The 18615-nt window shown below is 40.4% G+C and overlaps 3 protein-coding genes across 11 annotated transcripts in view; 2 read left to right on the top strand and 1 right to left on the bottom strand.

Moving 5' to 3' along the window:
- LOC144038007 (arylsulfatase G-like) overlaps window positions 1–16927 on the bottom strand; it is a 24081-nt gene extending 7154 nt beyond the window's left edge. For 3 of the 6 annotated variants that reach the window (XR_013289124.1, XR_013289125.1, XM_077550035.1), the window contains exons 1-10: window positions 16801–16860; window positions 15721–16009; window positions 15448–15621; window positions 15210–15338; window positions 14351–14763; window positions 13822–13955; window positions 1991–2230; window positions 1673–1908; window positions 632–746; window positions 219–371 (exon numbers count right to left, since the gene is read on the bottom strand). Coding sequence is in view for 4 of the 6 variants with exons in the window: in XM_077550035.1 (XP_077406161.1) it covers window positions 219–371; window positions 632–746; window positions 1673–1908; window positions 1991–2230; window positions 13822–13955; window positions 14351–14763; window positions 15210–15338; window positions 15448–15621; window positions 15721–16009 (1883 nt within the window). In the remaining 2 variants the exon portion in view is untranslated. Of the gene's footprint in view, window positions 1–218; window positions 372–631; window positions 747–1672; window positions 1909–1990; window positions 2231–13821; window positions 13956–14350; window positions 14764–15209; window positions 15339–15447; window positions 15622–15720; window positions 16010–16609 lie in introns of all 6 variants that reach the window. The other 3 variants (XM_077550039.1, XM_077550037.1, XM_077550036.1) reach the window with 3 other exon arrangements.
- Window positions 5547–13568, top strand: LOC144038008 (monocarboxylate transporter 7-like). 4 transcript variants are annotated; one of them, XM_077550042.1, is made up of 7 exons: window positions 5565–5714; window positions 6521–6572; window positions 7561–7800; window positions 9432–9575; window positions 10061–10189; window positions 10261–11163; window positions 12773–13568. In XM_077550042.1, the coding sequence occupies exons 3-7, from the start codon at window positions 7563–7565 to the stop codon at window positions 12973–12975; spliced, it is 1617 nt and encodes a 538-aa protein (XP_077406168.1). In that variant the 5' UTR covers window positions 5565–5714; window positions 6521–6572; window positions 7561–7562; the 3' UTR covers window positions 12976–13568. The 4 variants fall into 4 exon arrangements, with proteins under 4 accessions (XP_077406166.1, XP_077406168.1, XP_077406167.1 ...); XM_077550040.1 differs by lacking the exon at window positions 6521–6572 and having other exon boundaries at window positions 5547–5714; XM_077550041.1 differs by lacking the exons at window positions 5565–5714; window positions 6521–6572 and adding an exon at window positions 5739–5978.
- On the top strand, window positions 16849–18615 carry LOC144038015 (uncharacterized). Its single transcript, XM_077550052.1, has 3 exons — window positions 16849–17504; window positions 17796–17901; window positions 17983–18615. Exons 1-3 carry the CDS (start codon window positions 17488–17490, stop codon window positions 18223–18225), a joined length of 366 nt encoding a protein of 121 aa, XP_077406178.1. The 5' UTR covers window positions 16849–17487; the 3' UTR covers window positions 18226–18615.

The following is an 18615-nucleotide window of genomic DNA, read 5'->3' as shown; positions in this document are numbered from 1 at the left end:
TGCATTGGCAGAACATCATTTTCCCAACGCCTAACATGACACAGGCTGTATGAAAACCTTCATATGAGTTTTTTTTTTTTTTTTTGTAAATGCATGGCTGCCACTGAAATATTTCACATTACCTTGAATTATTACATGCTGTCTCACACAAGTATGTAAGAATGTAGGATCTTTGCTAATTCAAGCCTCAAAATGATTCCCACGTGTCTGTGCTTTACCTGGCATGGCGTATGCTTCGGAGTGCAGCCGCCTGGTACTGTTGCGTAAGTGTCCACGGGTCGAGTGGCTGCTCCACAATGCTGCTGTTTTCCATCAAAGGAAGAGCCACATCGGAATAGCAGTATTTCTCTTTGCCTGCGCTCCTTCTCAATCTACAATACACAATAATGCCATGCATAATGTATGATGTGTCTTTGCCACACGCATGCATCCTTTTTTTACAGCTAATGCGTTCAACACCGAGATGCAGAAAATGCAACGATACAGGAATCTTTTTCTCATTAGGCTTGGGTGAACTTTAGGTACACAAGAAAATACAAATCTCATTTGACTACTTTTAATTATTTTCAACGGGCCATCAAATACTTGTAAATCCACTCTGGATTTTGATTAGAAATCGAGTCCCACCCACCTGGTTATTTGAAATCCAGAAGAGTCACACCTGGGACATTGGGGATGATTAAATCCAGGGTTGTCAGTGCATCCCATATCATTGCTGTAGGGAATTCCGAAGTAGTAGTCGAAACCTGTTCAAGAGACAAGAAACAGCTTATTAATATTTTGTACTCTAAAACACATTTAATTAATTAGCATCGCCAAACTGCACAATATAATATATGGGTTATAGTCAGGTGTGCCTTATAGTCTAGAAATTACTGTAATCACACAAATTTCTGTAATTATTTGTGATTAATCGCAATTAACCACATTTTCCAACTTCTGCTTCTACTTTTCTCTTTAAAGCTTGTAACAGATATTTACTTAAGCACATCTCGGAATTAATGTAAAATCATCAAATAGAAACAACCGTTAAACAAAACAATGTCTAATTTCTCAAGTAAATAAAAATGAGTTAACTTGAGTAAAAAAAAAAAAAAAAAAAAGACACTTTGAGGAATTTAAATTCATCTCTATAGCTAACGCTTTAACTCTTTGACTGCCAGACGTTTTCAGAAAAGGGATGCCGTGGGTGCCAGCAGATTTAAGCATTTTTGACCGATCTTTCAAGGTCCACAGAAAATTATGTGTTTGGACTATGGAAACACACATACTACCAAATGAAAGATTGGACTCTCATCTTTCATCAGAAAAAAAAAGTTTGTTTCTACCTTATTCCGTTTTTCAGTAATCAACAATAGAAAATGGTTAGTTTCACCTCTGTTTTGAAAAAAACGTCTTTTAACGTCTTTGGCACTCCTCCATAGGATTTTACTAAACGTTATTTAACGTTTTTGGCAGTCAAAGAGTTTTTAATTCTGACAGCTCTATTTAATTATTTCATAAAATAAATTTGTTAAATAATGCTCAGTGGGCCGCATTTAAAAGTATTACGGGCTGTATGTTGCCCACGGGCCTTACTTTGCACATCCCAATTCTATATGCGCAATAAACAGAGCAAGTCAAATTCCAAACTTGTGTAGCTGCTACCTGGTAAGGTCAAAGTCCTCCTTACCTCTTTTAGTTGGGCCATATGGCCCATTATGGCCGAGATGCCATTTCCCGATCATGGCAGTATAGTAACCCGCCTGCTGTAGGAGTTGTGCCAAAGTGACTTCGGTCAGCGGCAGACCGCCAACGGAGCGCGTGGCAAAATTGTGAACGACCCCATTCCTGAGTCCGTAACGACCGGTCAGGAGGGAAGCTCGAGATGGTGAGCAGGTTGAAGCCGGAGAGTGGAAGTCCGAGAATCTATCATGAATGATGATGATGATGATGATGATGATGAAGAGAGGTGGGGGGTGTAATAACTGGTTTAATAATTCAGTTTTACCTCAATCCTTGCTGGGCCATCAGGTTAAGATTGGGTGTGTTGTTGGTCCTCTGTTCAGGTTGGTTCACGTCCAGGTCAGCCCAACCAATATCATCAGCCAGTATGATAATGAAGTTGGGTTTTTTGTTTGGCTTTTGAAACCCAGCTGGCCGCTCTGACACAAGGTGGACAAACAGGACGCACAGCAAAATCCCACAAACGAGCAGCGGTGTGAATCCCTCCTGCATTTTGTGACGAAGCCTGAAAGAAAACGGTAAGAGAGGTTATTTTTTTTTTAAATCAAAAACAAGTTATATATGTTTTGCGTCAAATCAGTGGAGTACACTCTAAAAAAAAAAAATGCTGGCTTGCTTTCCTAGATGTGGACTTTGGTTTACTTTTACCCACGGTTGGGTTAATTGTTTTGACCCAGCAGTGAATATTGGATTTGGTGGTCTGTAGAGCTGAAGTTAGTCGCCATTTTGAACATCCCTCTTATGTATTTTACAGCATAAGTGGAATGACTGAAACGCTTCACCAAAAAATGGCGAGGCAACGAAACGGGAATCCGACATTGACGGAGTGAGAAGGTCCGTCGGTACTGACTGTCTGTCAGTGGTGACGGACGTGAGGAGCTACCTGACAGGGGAAAGTTGCGTAAATGTTTTTTTTTTTTTTTTAAACACAGCCATGCTGCTAACTTGGTAACCCATTTCTTGGTAGCTTTAACTCATCAGTATTTATAGTTTTTACCCCTTGGATCAAAATCTTGCCACAATGTGATGGCTATAAATTAGGGGTGTGCCCCAAAAAAAATTGATTCTCATAAGAATCGCGATTCTCATTTAGTATGATTCAGAATTGATTTTAAATGTCCCAAAATCGATTTTATTTCAATTATATTATACTGTCTTGCCCTTGTTTGTGTGTGCCTTTATTGGGAGCACTGTTGATGTTGTACACGATTTGGGTACACTTAGGGGCAGAGTGGTTTCCGCTCGTTCTGATACACTGTTAAGTTGTAGCCACTGTTAATTAACATTATTAACATTTTTAATTCTTTATTTCATATTCTAACCACGTTGAAATGTTTTATAGATGTGTAGAGCAGGTGTAATAATGTTCAACTCAGTATAACTTGACCTTAACCTATCTGGTACCTTGTTTTTGTCTAAAATTTCTTCTCAGTGTCCTGCGTGAGAACATATTCTGTTCGTGAGAGAGAAAGCACACACACAGTTCCCACAACTATACTACATTAGGAGCTGTCAAGTTCAATCTGTTTGTGAGATTTTGTTTTGGGAAAAAAGTACGAACTGGTACACTGAAGAATATGTTGTGTCTAAAAGATGAACACAGGTGCGAACTGTGTACTGAGATTCTGTTTCCTTCTCTGTTTTTCTTCTGTTATGTAACATTGTGAGAACCAATCTGTTTTTCTTATTCATGGGAGGAGAAAAAGGCGTTTTGCTTTCAAACTCGGATTGTATAAAGAGCTCTCTCTCGCAAGGGAGGGGGCACGCACTCTTGGACTGACGCACTCTTTACGTGATATTCAATTTGTGTGACCGGAGATCTCTGTAATAAATCATCCTTCGAAGGAGCCTTTGTCTCATCTCCAATTTTTGGAACACGCAAAAGATGACAAATTATATCATCATTTAACACCACATAGAAGCAAAAAGTCATGATCAAGTTATTCCAATAAAAGTTGTTTTGTTTTTTTGCAGTGTAGGACGCTAAGAGACTTCTCTTGCATACATCCCTGAAGCGTTTTGTATGAATAGTCGTTCTTTTGAGTGATAAGTGCCACGAGTAGCGCGCTAATTAGCATTAGCGAGTCAGACTGGAGTAGATCATGACAATTCTTTGCATATCTATAAATTGAAGCAGAAATCATTGTCAATCAAATATTTTTTAATCTAAAATATTATTATTATTATTTTTTTTTAACTGCATAGTGTGCCATGCCCTGGCACAGATAACCGACTGTACATATTTCCATTTGCTTGGCGGTTGCTCATGCGAACAAGTACAACCACTAAGTGAAAGGAACAAAACAAACCAATCTGACAACAAATCTAGGAGTGGCCAAATATTTTTCTGCTAGCTTCATACGTGACACAAGCGCATCGGTGAGCTCAGCAACACGCACGATAAGCAGGCCTTCTTTGCATTATGCTGAGATTTCCCTATTGTTTTGCATAGTAACTGGAATTATTTTATTAGCTAACGAATTAGAAATAACTAGCATAATTGCTATATGCCTGTGTGCCAGTAACAGTCTTTTGAAAATAGGATACGGATTTAAAAGTGATGCAAGTTTCAAACTTGAATCCTACAAAGTCACACCTAAAATCTTGACCCCCCCCTACCCCCCATTGACTTTGCATTTAGATGTTGGCCAGAAATTGGTGCGTTTTTCACTGCCTTGTCATAACTTTCACATTTGTCAGAGGAAAACCATACTTATCGTCTTATAAGAATCTGTCGGATAATGCTGGCTTCGTGTAGATCAATTAATCTTTGAAATTTTACACACATACCTACAATTATAGATAAGAGATTCTTGCTAGAAAAAAATAGCTTCAAGAGGATTTTAGACTTTATCATTAGAGATCTTGTGTTGATGTGAAAATAAAACTTTTGTCAATGAGGTAGTGTTGTCGAGGGTCCCATGACTGGGCGTTAAAATACGCCCCCTGTCCATGCTGCGTTTTGTTTAGGGCAGAGGTCAGTAAGCTTTCCTGTCAAGAGTCATTTTAGGTAAAATAAAATAATCAAACATCTGTCTGGAGCCGCAAAACATTTGAACATTGTGAATGAAACAGTGTGTTAGTGTTAGTCTAATGTACTGAGGGCCCAAGAGCTAATAATGGCTGCATTATAACAGAAAAATATGCAGTATTGAATACTTTGAAATTTATTTTCTTCTACCTTTTGTCTTCTGTTTTTCGATTCATTTTTTGGGGTAATTTTTCATACATTTTTAAACTTTTCTGCCTTTCAGTAATTTTTTTGGGGGCCATTTTTGGACAGTTTTATGGACATATTATTGTAATTTTCTGCCTTCCTTTGTCCTTTTTTGGGGACATTTTATGGCTTTTTTGTATTTATTTATTTTTTAACTTTTTCTGCCTTTTTTTGCTAGCAATTTTTTGACATTTTGGGCAATTTTGTGAACATTTTAAAGTAATTTTCTGCTTTCCCTCTCCCCTTTTGTGTATTTTTATTGCCACTTTTGGGATATTTTTAGACATTTAAAAAAAAAAAACGTTTTTATTTACCTTTGTCTCTTTTTTTCTGATAACTTATTTGGACTCTAACATTTAGAAAAAAAACATTATATTTTTTAATTTATTTAAATATTTTTTTCTCCCCCCCCTCTCTCTCTATATATATATATATTAATTTCAACTTTTTTTCCTCTCTCTCTCTCTCTAGAGATCTACAGGGAACCACAGGAGGGGGTGAAATTGCCATCTGGCTTCAGAGCTGCAGGTTCGCACCAATAACATCCCTGGTCCTAACAACGCCTCCACACCCTCCAAGGGTGTAGTTTGCAAGTCGCGATATTGTTTGGGCGTCTGTGCGAGAAAAAAACTGGCTGGAACCAGATCTATCTGTGACCCTTCGCTTTTCAACGAGGGGGCAGCGGGGGGAAGCGCGCGTGTCGACAAAGTAAAGCGGATTGAGCACTTTAGACACGAGGACTCACTTTTATGCTGGGAGTAGGAGCGTACGGGTGAGACGCAATTTGACTACCGCTGCTATATTTTGACGAGGACGAGCGAGGAAGAATGATATGGCGTCTTTTTTTTTGTTTTTGTTTTGCACACTAATAATAGAGCCGGAGTAGAGTGGGATCGTCCAGTGATTGGAGTCCCACTGAGAAGTGGGGACACCCGCGGGGGAAGGGAGCATTGCGTCAGCCGCTCGGACCCACACGCTAGCCGGCTTCACTTTACTGCCCTGCCCCGGCTCCTCCAACAACCTAATTCAATTCAATGTGTGCAACTACGTACTAGAAACTTGGCATATACGCAAAGGGCTCCCGAGACGCATTTAGGATGAAGTGTGTATTTAAAGACCACCCATTGCAACACCCCACGCGGTGCAATAGTAGTGGTGCATTCGCCGGGAATAATTGTACGTTGCAAGGGTATGACAGACTAGCATTTTTTTGTTTACGTTCTGTATCATACATTTTTGACTGATTACTTCACTTTTTTATTGTGAAGTTTTTAAAGCCAATGCACCTAAAATCGACATTTAACCCTGGAGAACCCAATAACCCTTTTCTTCTTTGGAAAATTATGAATTATACATTAAATGACTGCTATAAATTCACTGAACACCAAAATATATGTTTTTTCAATTTTGATCCTTTTTTTTTAACTAGCTCAGAGTTGCTAATTTATCAAAAAATATATATAAAACATACTCCTAGGCATTCTGCAACATGATATGAAATAGATTAACAAAAAAACAAAACAATTTTACCATCTGATGGTTTGCTGAGAAGATGTTTTTGTTTGGATTGATTTCCAGCTCAACAAAACAGCATGTTGCCAGCCATCTTGTCACCACCACTCTGGCTCATGTAAGTGCAATATTCATCCACTAGATGGCCCCATGCAGGGGTCAGAAGTGGCACTCTGGACTTTTGAAGTTAAATGTGTAAAAAGAAAAAAAGGTCTTTGTTATTTGAGTAGCAGAATTTATAGGGGCCAAATTTGACCCCGTGGGTTCTCCAGGGTTAAAAAATCTAGATATAACTAAAAGTATTATACTAAAATGGTCATCTTGTCTCAGTTTATTTAAAAATTGAAATGTGGGCCTGACAAAAAGCTGATGTGCGTGCAAGAAGCAATGTCTCATTCTGTTGGCACTTCTAAATAAATCTAAATAAATTGACTCTCATTCTGTTACGGCTTGAACACCATATGTGATAAATGTCGGCCATCCCAATTAGTGATGTCGTTGATATTTGTCAACTAGCGTGGAGCCCTGTTGCAACTCTTGTGAGTAAACAAATTTGCTGGTCCACAGTGGCCAAAACATTACTAATTAAAATGACTATACAAATAAACTGGAAACAGGTGTATTGCGCCTTCTGCCATCTAATGGAAGGGCATTTGATGGTTCTGCCTGTCACTATATGTCACTAGCATAGATAGAGAAGCAAAGTTGTATTTGCTATGAATAAATAAGAATTTCCCGAGGCACTCCTGATTATCTCTCATGGCGCAAAGCTCATGGTTGGCAATCTGGTTTAAACCAGTGTTTGTTATAGTTGTTTGTGTTTGATAGTCCCGTCTCCAGCTCACCCTTGAATCTCATCAGGACAAGTGGTACTGTACACAAAATGGAATTGGTCTAACGATAACATTTGGTCATATTTTGTTTTGTAAATTGGGTCAAGGTGTGTTTTTCTCATTTTCCCCCAAGCAAATTCAAAACTATGCCGACAAATACTTGACCTAGCTTGACACAGTAGATGATACTCAAAACATTGATCATGTGTTTTTTTTTTGTTTTGTTTTTTACAAGGGTTTTAGTGATGATTGTTTTTCTTTTCTTTTTCTAAGAAATGGTGCTGTTTGGACTCAAGACACCAAATTTCTTGGGGCCTAACGTATACGCAGAACCCCCAGATGGAGGCTGGGGATGGGTGGTGGCCGTGGCCTTTTTCGTGGTGGAGGTCTTCACCTATGGCACCATCAAGATCTTTGGTATCTTCCTACAAGAGCTAATGGAGGAGTTTGGGGAGAGCAACAGCCGGGTGTCCTGGATCGTTTCCATCTGTGTCTTTGTCATGACCTTTAACGGTGAGTTTTAAAACAAAATGTATGTTCTGCCGTAATGAATGATTTTGAATAATGGATCCAGGGTTGACCAAAATCTGTTATGGGATGTTGGTCCATCTCTGATTTGTTCGGATTTTGGAATATGGAGATTGAATGAATCCATTAGCAACCTGCAACCTGCGGCTTCGGAGCCACATGCGGATCTTCAAAAAATGAGTAGATTTTTTTTTTTCATATTTATTTGTATTTTTTAAGATAAAAATATTCTTCAAATGAATGAATGATTTAGATAAAAAAATGAATACTTTAATATTCCCAAAAATGTCTGAGTCAAAAATTTTAACTTGTCAGAAAAAGATGAAAACGTTTTGTTTTTTAAATGACCTAAAAATGTCCAAAAAGAAGAGGGAAAGCATAAGTTTACCATAAAATCGCAGTGAAATTGCCAAAAATGTCAGAGAATTAAATAAATAAATAAATAAATAAAATAAAATGTAACCTACAATTTCCTAAAACAAAAGAATGGCACAAAATGACCATAAAATATTTTTTGAATTGTCAAAAAAGTCAGAAAATGTATTTAATTAAAAGAGAAAAAAAAGGCGCAGAAAAGAAAATGTTCAAAAGGTAACTAGAAATCCCGAAATTACCCTAAAATGTACACAAAATTGCCATAAATGTCACAGATTTACTGGCAAAAAAGGCAGAATAAAAAAATTAATTAAAAAATAGCCATAAAATGTTTTTGTTTTTTTAAGCAGAGAGGCAGAAAATGGCTACAATATATCCATAAAAATGCCAAAAACATTTTATGGAAAGGCAGAAAAGTCTAAAAATGTAAACAAACAAAAAATCCCCAAACTAACAATGAAAGGTAATAGAAAATGAATGTCAAGTATTGGATGCTGCTCTCCTGCTCTTGGCCCCCTCTTGACATTTTTCAGGGTGTGATAAAGATTTTCTTGTACTGACTTGAGAGAAGGATACGCCTCTTTTCTAACATTCGTTAAGACAAAGCTGTTGAGGCGGGTCCTTCTTTTGGAATAAATATAAAAACAAACATGTTTTTAATTCATTCTGGCTTAACGGCTATCTGATAAAGTATACCGAGGGCTCAGTGTGGAGTCAGTGTGTGACATTAGAAGTAGGGATGTAACGATAACGGCAATATCGTGATATCGCGATATTAAAAAGCGGCTCATCTGTTAAAAAGGCAGGTTTTATTTGTGCAGTTCTAGCACCATCTGGTGGTTAGTTTATTAGTGCAATTTAATTTGAATTAGTCATGTTTTGGCCACTGTGGACCAGCAAATTTGTTTATCAACATCTCTAAAAAAACAAACAAAAAAAAAACAATAGGAGCATGACAGTGACACGGCCAAGCCTATTTCTCCGTCACTAGTGTTATGTACAAAAACACAATATTGTGCTTACCCCTCCCCTCTACTATGAGTTTTTTCATGTTTTAATTTGCCTATCGTTACATCCTTAACAAATTTAGAAGTAAAGATTTTTTTCCCGAATTTTACCCAAGAGATCATTCAAAAATGAACTAAAGACAAACAATTGGCCATATGAAGTACATTCATTCGGATTGTACTTTGACGAACCTAAACTGAACTCCCTACACGACACTATTTCTGACTGTGCAGGTCCCCTTTCCTCCATGCTGACCAACCGCTTTGGGTTCCAACTTATTGTCATGCTCGGAGGCGTACTGATTTCCTCAGGGACCATCGCCACGAGCTTTACCAACTCCGTCAATCAAATGTACATCACCTATGGAATAGTGGCAGGTTTGAGTTGACTATTTTTGTTGACTAAGCTTTAAAGGGGAAGTCAACACCCCCAAAAATGTCTTGACAATAATACGTTCTTTGCTAAATACGGTATTCTGGTTACTATTGTGTTAGTGTAATATACAAAATCCAGCAGTCTTTTATCAATATCAGAAGGCGGCCATTTTTGCCACTTGCTGTTAAGTGAAAATGACATCACAGTTGCTCAGGTAACAACCAATCACAGCTCAGCTTCAGAAAACAGGTGAGCTGTGATTGGTCGTTGCCTGAGCTGAGCAACATTGATGTCATCTTCAGTCGACAGCAAGTGGCAAAATGGCCGCCCCCTGAGATGGATAAAAAGGGCCGGATTTTGCTTCATAACTCATATTCCACAAATGTAATATTAATTAGAATGATCTGTCACATGTAACATATTATTGTCAAGAATTTTTTTTTAAAAATGTGTGGTTTTGAACACACCTATCTTGTGCTGGTTGCAGGTCTTGGCTACTGCCTGACATTTTTACCCACAGTGACAATACTATCACATTATTTTACACGACGCCGGTCACTGGTCATTGCCATCGCCTCCACTGGAGAGGCCCTGTCCATGTTTGCGCTAGCCCCGGGTACGTTTCTTATTAACGAATAACAAGTATCTCATACCTTGAATCACTCACTATCTACTGTTTATCTTCAGCCTTCTCCTCTTTGAGGGATTTTCTCGGTTGGCGTCACACCATGGCAGTGATCGGAGCTTTGCAAGGCACCATCATTATTTGTGGTGTTCTGCTTCGGCCAATCATGATCCAACCCAAAACAAGCCAGGAGACGGAGACTGACAGATCCTCTCCGAAAAGCAAGGAAACCCAAAGCAAGCCTGGGAATGTGGAGCATGCCGCCAAAGAAGACTTGATTATGAATGAGACAAATGGACGAGATTGTGTGAGAAATGATGACGATGATGATGAGAAGGTCAACTGCAACCCAGAGAGGACTTTACTAACGAAGGAAGTAACGCCAGAGGTGAGCCTGGGTCTAAAAAATGACTTAGATAAAGCTGAAGGTCAGAAGGATGTAGAGAAGAAGCAAGTTGATGAGAAACCAGCAAAAAAGTTTAAACTTCTGGATTTCTCCGTCCTCAAAGAGTGCAGCTTCATCTTCTACTCGCTTTTCGGACTTTTTGCCACGCTGGGCTTCTTCGCGCCTCAGCTCTACATCATCGAGCTGAGCGTCAGTCGAGGCGTGGAGCGGGATCGCGCCACCTACATGCTCTCCACCATGGCGGTAGCCGAAATCGTCGGCCGCTTTTTTATCGGATGGGTTCTGACACAGAATCGAATCCGGACGAGGAAGCTCCTCGTCCTACTGGCTTGTGTCATTTCCATAAGTGTGGACTTGGTGGGATTTACTCTGGTGACTGAGTTTTACGGCCTGGCGGTTTGCTGCTCTGTGTACGGGTTCTTCATGGGGACGCTTGCATGCACGCATATTCCCATGCTGGCGGAGGACGACGTGGTGGGCTTAGAGAGGATGTCCTCTGCTGCTGGAGTCTATGTGTTCATACACAGCTTCGCTGGCTTGGCTGGACCCCCACTCGGAGGTAAATGCCATCTTAACTCTTTGACTGCCAAAAACGTTAAATAACGTTTAGTAAAATCCTATGGAGGAGTGCCAAAGACGTTAAAAGACGTTTTTTTCAAAACAGAGGTGAAACTAACCATTTTCTATTGTTGATTACTGAAAAACGGAATAAGGTAGAAACAAACTTTTTTTTCTGTTGAAAGATGAGAGTCCAATCTTTCATTTGGTAGTATGTGTGTTTCCATAGTCCAAACACATAATTTTCTGTGGACCTTGAAAGATCAGTCAAAAATGCTTAAATCGGCTGGCACCCACGGCATCCCTTTTCTGAAAACGTCTGGCAGTCAAAGAGTTAAGTCTACACTCTGAAACACTGGTTCTCAAGCGCGGTCCTCGAGTACCTCTATCCAGCCTGTTTTCCATGTCTCCCTTAGCCAACACAGCTGAGGATTGTTATCAGGCTTCGTGCAGAGCTTGCTAATTAGCTGATTGTTTGAAACACCTGTGTTGGCTGTGGGAGACATGGACAACAGGCTGGATAAGGGTACTCGAGGACCGCGGTTGAGAACCACTGCTCTAAAAACAGTTGGGTCCAAAATGACTCAAATTTAACCAGCAAAGCAACTTGCTTTGTTGGTTATTCATTTGCCCCAACTTTTGCCTAAATTGACTCACCCAAAAAGTCTTAAGGAAAAAAAAAAAGTTGGGTTAGTGATTTAATTTAACTAACACAAAAAGTTGGGTCAGTTCATTATAGGCCCAATTCAATTGGGTTATTAAATTAACTCAAAGAATTGAGTCACATGAAGGTGGTCGGGAGGGAAGAAATAGAACCACAAAAAAAACACTTTGGGTTAAATAACTCAAAAAGTTTGGTTGGTTCATTTTGACACAATTCAATCGCCAAAAAGTTGGGTCAAGTGACTAATCCACAAAACAACGACCCCAAAATTGGGTTGCTTTGTGGGTTATTAATTAAATTTGATCCAATTGTTGGAGAGGAAAAAGTTATTCACCCAATTTGGGTTATTTTTGACCAACTGTTTTTAGAGTGTAGGCAGGGACCGATATTAGATTCTGAAAGGATGATAACAAAAATATGGTACCAAGATATTAATTACTTATTATTAATTATATATATTATCTAAAATGATTTTTGAATTCTCTTTTGGGATAAATATAGTTTTAAGTCCTCTTAGTAAGTCACAGTGTCCTATCACAAGCTATCTATTTTTAGAACGGACCCGTGGGCTACTCATGTTGTTCTTGGGGCTAACTAGTACCCACTGGCACTTATTTGGGGGGGACAATGCACATTAATCAGACCAAACAGGCATCTGTGTTTGCAGTATCTCGACTTGCTCCTTCGAGAATAACTCCAAAAAGGCGGCTTGCTTACTCAGCTCAACGACAAAAGCAGCCAATCATATATAGATATAAAAAAAAAAAATCTTTCTTAATCTCTAATGTAGTTATTTACCAACATCTTATTAAAGCCATCTAATTTTTGTGTTTGTCACTACACGTCACTGGCATAGATTAATGAACAAAAATACATAATTGGTAGTAAGTAGTATCCACCCTAGTATGTATCTTTAAGCGCTTAACACTTTGCCTTCTTTCTCTAGGTGTGTTAGTGGACGAGACTCAGGATTACGGCTCAGCCTTCTACTCCTGCGCAGCCGGCATGGCGGTTGGCGCCGTGTTCCTGGGCTTAGTGAGACCCGTCAAGAGAGGACTACTTTGCAGGAAGAGGACATTAAAGCTAAGCGAGGACGCGCCCGATGTTGTGAAAGGGGACTTTACGGAAGACGTCAACGAAACAGGATAAAACCAACAGACAGTGCTGATCTCAGCTCAGATGCACCTGATGAACTTGAAGCAAATAAAGACAGAAACCATATAGCATGACACGCATGTTATAAATGCTGCTTGAGCGGGTCTTAATTGTGAAGAATATGCTGGAAAAGGTTACCTACAGGTAAGCGCTAAGTGGGCAAAATTATTGCTGACCTGGTCACTTGGGAGGGGATCGGAAATCTGTATTGTGACTTTCGTAGCTGATGTACCTGAAAAGTGTTTGATTCTCGAGCGAGGTAATATCCGTTCTGCTGAGATGGCTTTCATTTTTTTTTTTACAAAAACTTTTGAAATCAGGGAATCAGGATCAATGATAATCATTACCTATTGGTCATCTATGTTATAATAATACTGTGAAGCCAAATACTGTACATGAAATTGCGCAATTTCTGTTAACATCGGCTCTTGTGTTTGTGTTATCGAACATTGGCTGAGTTCAGGAGAAACGTGTGCTTGAAAAGTTTATTTTTGAACCAAAAGTGCACTCGTGAGATGTCAAAGATGAACTATTTTTGTAATGAAAAACATGTTCACTAGCATTAAAGCAAGAGTGTTTTTGATCTGTAAAAATGGGCATTTTTACTTTATACTTGACTGTGTGTATGAATACGATAAATATAATATAAATGCTGACACCTCTTTATAAGGACGTAAAGCAAACCGAGTCCCCCCCCCTCCCCCACTGCATACAAATTTAATGGCCAGTGTGGTAAAGCCTATCTCGCATAAAGAAGTCGATTTCTTTTAAGCAAAAGCGAGATGACACACGCTATAAAAAGTGAAAGCTTATTATATACTGGTATCTTATCTCTGTTACCGTTTATTGACTTTCAGTATGTCCCGGCACCTCTGCAGCCACAGTTTGGCTGTGTGAAAGGCTTCCGTAGGTTTGGGAAAGGAGGTCTGCACTGGTGGTGGCCTTGCCTCCTCTTCCATCCAGTGTTGCAAGGCCTGTGGAGCACCCAAAAGTACAATGTTAATGTGAGGAAATCAAATACCAAAAAAATGCAATTCAACTACTGCAACGAGTCAACTACTATATCTTAAATATCAACTGAAATCTAGTGCTGTGTTGTATTTTTCTTGTACTTAAACTCGTCGTTATGAGGACGAAAGAGGGATTTTTTCCCCTCTCCAAATAAATAAGTAGCAAGTTCAGTGGACGTGCCAAACAAATTATTATTATTATTAAACAATTATTTAGGATGACTTTAGCATGTATTTCTGATTCAGCACCAGGCGAGTGATATTTTCTTTTTGTAGCCTCCAGTACCACTCAAAAAGCTTTACGCACGATGACTCGTCATCATCTAATTTACAGTTATGTGGTGAAACTTGTGTTATACCTTGTATCTCTCGGCTATGTTAAACCCCACCGAGGTTTGAAGTTTGCGTAAACAGATTGGGCAGAAATCCAGCGGCCGTCGGTCCGACTCCTCCAGGTGGTTGGAGCCCTGCATGACACAGCTCAGCCACTGGCAGTGCCTTATCCCAAACATGTGGCCGATTTCATGTGTCATCGTCTGGCAAGAAATCATTCCATTAGTTTCTGTTTTTTTATGTTCACGATGAGAGATACAGCTTGTTAATGCAACCTTGCAGGATCGCAGCAGCAAAGTGCTGGTGATGGGGGGAGTGTAATATCCCTCAAAGGCGGAGTAGTCCCCCTGCTTTGGCTGATATTGCATCTTCAGCGTTCCGGCATAACTTTTGCTGTAGAAGTTGTCATCGTACCGGGCAAAGCTGAAAACACCGATCCCTGCAAAGAGTGCAATTAACCTTCATGGGGCGCCATCTTGTGGTGTCAGAACCACATTACATGATTAACATAATGCTCAGGTATGGGGTAGATGCCACGGACTTCCGAGTTTTACACATCAGCGCCGTTTCGGGCCACTGTTGGCCGCGTTCCACGTCCCCAAGTCGACGGGAAGCACAAAGGCGGAAACGCAAGTACTGTGACGGCGGCCCACACGTCGCAAACCGGAAACGGAAACAAAGTCAGAAGTCCCGCCTCCTCCGTGGCATATAGTCCAATAATGTGAGTTTCGAATGAAAATGATCATTGCTGTCTATTTAAACGTATAATTTTTTATTCAGCTTTTGAGTTGGAAATTATATTAGTTTTACCTAATATACTAAATTTGATTCCCGACCCTGCATCTGTTTTTTCTCTGAGCGATTTATGAATTTGTAAAACCTTACCCTTATATAGAGATGCTTGTCCAAATACAAAATTCCAGGAGTCTTTCAGGTACAGGTCAATCATTGTGATTCCAACGACACAAAAAGCATCTTTTGGTTTCCGGTTCCACAAAAATTGTAGCAGGTCACCTACAAGAGGAAATGGCAGTAGTGCGAACAAAGCATAGATCAAACAAAATTAACCAGTTATTTACTCTGGCATGGTTCCAATAGGCTCTAAGTAGATATTTCCAATTACCAGTGAGCAGCTGAAGGTTTTGTGAGCCATGGTTAATTCTGAAATAGCACCCTGTTTGCGCAACTGTGACAGCTGGTAACCAACGAACAGGCAGCCCATAGAAGAAGGCTTGGCAGTATTCTCGAAGCCATTCCACGTACTGCTCTGTCTGGGGCCCGGCCTCGCCAAAAGAACCTACAACAAAACATTTGGCTGAAATTTGGGCTGACAAAGACTGTAATCAATTGAATACCGTTCCGTACTATTGCGTAGTGAGACAAAAAGAGAACTGACCTATGGTCTGAATGTAAATAGTGGCACAGCTTGCATTTGGGGTCTTTCTGTAAGGGTCTCTATAAAAGCTCTCAAAATCTTGAGGCTCCTCAGGATGAGAGGAAATCCAGTCGGAGTCTGAATCAACAGTAATGGGCTGGAAAACAGAGCCAGGCTGCCCTGGACGCAGTCCTTCCTCTAAAAGGTGACGTTCTTCTTTGGAGTACTGATTATAAAGTTCAGCCAAGTCCTTGCAATTGGAAACCAATGCTTTTTGCAATGTCTCTGCGGAATGGTGAATCACCTTCATCTGTGAAAGAAAAGTAAAGAAACACCTGTAAAAGCACAGTGACGGTAACACCATACGGCATGGATAATAGTGTAGTGTAGATATAAATAGAAATACCAAATGCTAAAAATGCACTTTTTCACAAAATTTGTCCTGTGATTTGCTAAAAACAACACCACCACCACCTCTCTAGTTTACTACTTTTGTGCTCGGGCCCTGTCTGTGCAAATTACAATATAAATAGTATTTCCTTGTGGCCAAAGAACTATGGTGAAGTGAGTTGAGAAGCTTGATGTGGTGCTTTGCCACCATTTTGTGGCATGATAAGGCAATTAATTGGGCATCAATTACTCACAAATTTGGGGTATTGCCAACGGGCTCAACCCCTATTTACCAGTTTAAATTCTAATTTTAAAAATTAAATAAATTACACATTTTTCCCGTTTTTTTCCAACGACCTAAATGCCAATGCCAATTAGCAAATTAAATTTAGTAAAACCTAAAAATTAAAAAATGTTACTGCATGGGCACAGTGCAGTTTACTCATTGCGTGGCCACAAATGTAGTAGTAGAAAAAAAACACATTTTGAGTACAAATATTAGCATTTTGTGTGCACGTACTATTCAGGCGACAGTACATGCTAGTAGCAGTAATAGCATGTTTCTGCCTAAATGCGCAGTCAAAGAGACTACCAAAACAATATGAAAAGAAAAAAAAGCAGCCTGGATAAGTGACGAAAATACAGAGTACGAAATACAATTAACGGAAATACACGTAAATCAAGAAACTCAAGTAAATAAATGGGAATTACGTCGTGATCCGAAAGCTACTTTCATGGTACCTCTCTACTTCCGCTTTTGACCGATGACGTTGTGACAACACAGGGGCGCGGCTTGGTGACGTCAAGGAAACGTTGGGGACTACCGTAGCTGACACGAGCTGGCGAGCTCATGTCGTTACAAAGCTAAAATGTCGCTTATGTGACTCGACAACTTAAACGTTATCGTGTTTTTTTTTTAATTATTAATTTAGAGATTTGACCGTTTGTTAGTTCTTTCCGAAGAAAAGCCAGCTCCCGTTTTCTTTTTTCAGCAGGGTGAGCGGAATACGACAGCGGAAGAACTTGGTCACAGTGCAGCGTTTTTTGGGGTTAGTTAGTTAGCTCCAACAGTTAGCCGTGTCAACGTTAGCGAGCTTTGCTGTCATGTCGATATTTGCGAAATATTTCCATTAGGGTTCAACTGTTAGCTGTTCGGTACTTAGCAACCGAGCGGAACGCTACGATCGGAAGTGTGATCTTTTATATTCTTGATCGGGCTGGAGACCCTCACACACATATACATCCACCCATACTAAAACGTCAAGCAAGGAATGAGGAGTAGTATGTCTTGCGGTTCGGTTGTGGAGCTATAGCCCGAGCCAGAAGCTTTTTACATTCAAATCCAGCTCATAGGGAGTGTCCACCTTTCTCTTTGCCACATCTGCCAAGACTGCAGCAATGCTGACAGATAACAGGTACAGTAAATGCCTTACATGTGCCTTATTTTTGCCATTTCATGTTATCAACTCCAAAACGAGCTCAGTGAATCATCAGTGTCCCTGTCATAATATGTGATCATGTAACTGCCCGATTGTGTGTAGCCGTATCTATTTTTGGTTCATCTCAGTGCTCTTTTAGATGCACGCCCCCCTAACACTCCTCCCCCCCTCCTTTCCGCTCCTCACTGCATCATTCCTTCCAACACACACGTCACATTTGAACATTTTTTACATGTTTTTTTTTTGTTTTGTTTTTTTTGCATACAGGAAGCGCCACCGGAGCAGTGACAGTGAGGAGAATCAACAGCTGAGTCCGCAGGCCAAGAGGTCAGGAGGGGGTCCATGCCTGCTTGTGTCCGATTTGGACTCTGAGGTACATGTACAGTTGGGTGCAATGTTTTATTTAGCAGCAAATGCATCCGAGTAAAAGCCTGGTTTTCTGTCGTGTTTTCAGTCGTCAAGCAGCGACAGCAGCAGCGGCATCTGCAGTACGGAGAGGCCGATGGTGGTCACGAGCAGGCCGTGCATCCACAACCAGAGCAACCGCATCCCCCAGTACTCTCCCAAGCCCAAGGACTCGGCGCAGCAAGGTTTCCATGGCGACTGCAGCACTTTCTCCTACGACTCCATCAACAGAGTCCTGAGGGAGGCGCACTTCAGCAGTCTACAGACGAGAGGGCGCCCGGGTTCGACATGAACAGCCACGTCGACGACTCCCGTTTCATGTCTCACGCCCGAGTCGAGCGGAACACCCGCCCTCCCCCCACCCCGGTCCAAACGGGGTGAATGAAGAGTGGGGACGTTTACATATTATGGGCTGGAATGCTCATCCCCACCCCTGCCATAAACCATTTGTGAAGACCATAAGCACATTTGCCTTTTCATGGCCCAGCCACTGTGGTTTACTGTGCAGTATTGATATGCGTGCGTGTGTGTGTGGATCCGGCCCTGTGCACTTTATGGAGAGGTTATCATTCTCTTGACATGCGTGCGTTGATGTGTGGACATGTTCATTGGTGCTAATCGCGAGAGAAGTGGGATCCAAAGTGCTTGCAAAAGTAAATAAAGCGATGCACTTTACTCTAAA

This window comes from Vanacampus margaritifer, chromosome 18, assembly GCF_051991255.1.
Source record: "Vanacampus margaritifer isolate UIUO_Vmar chromosome 18, RoL_Vmar_1.0, whole genome shotgun sequence".
NCBI classification, from domain to species: Eukaryota; Metazoa; Chordata; class Actinopteri; order Syngnathiformes; family Syngnathidae; genus Vanacampus; species Vanacampus margaritifer.
Note: the sequence above shows the minus strand (reverse complement) of the source record. Positions and strands in the feature narration are given on the sequence as shown.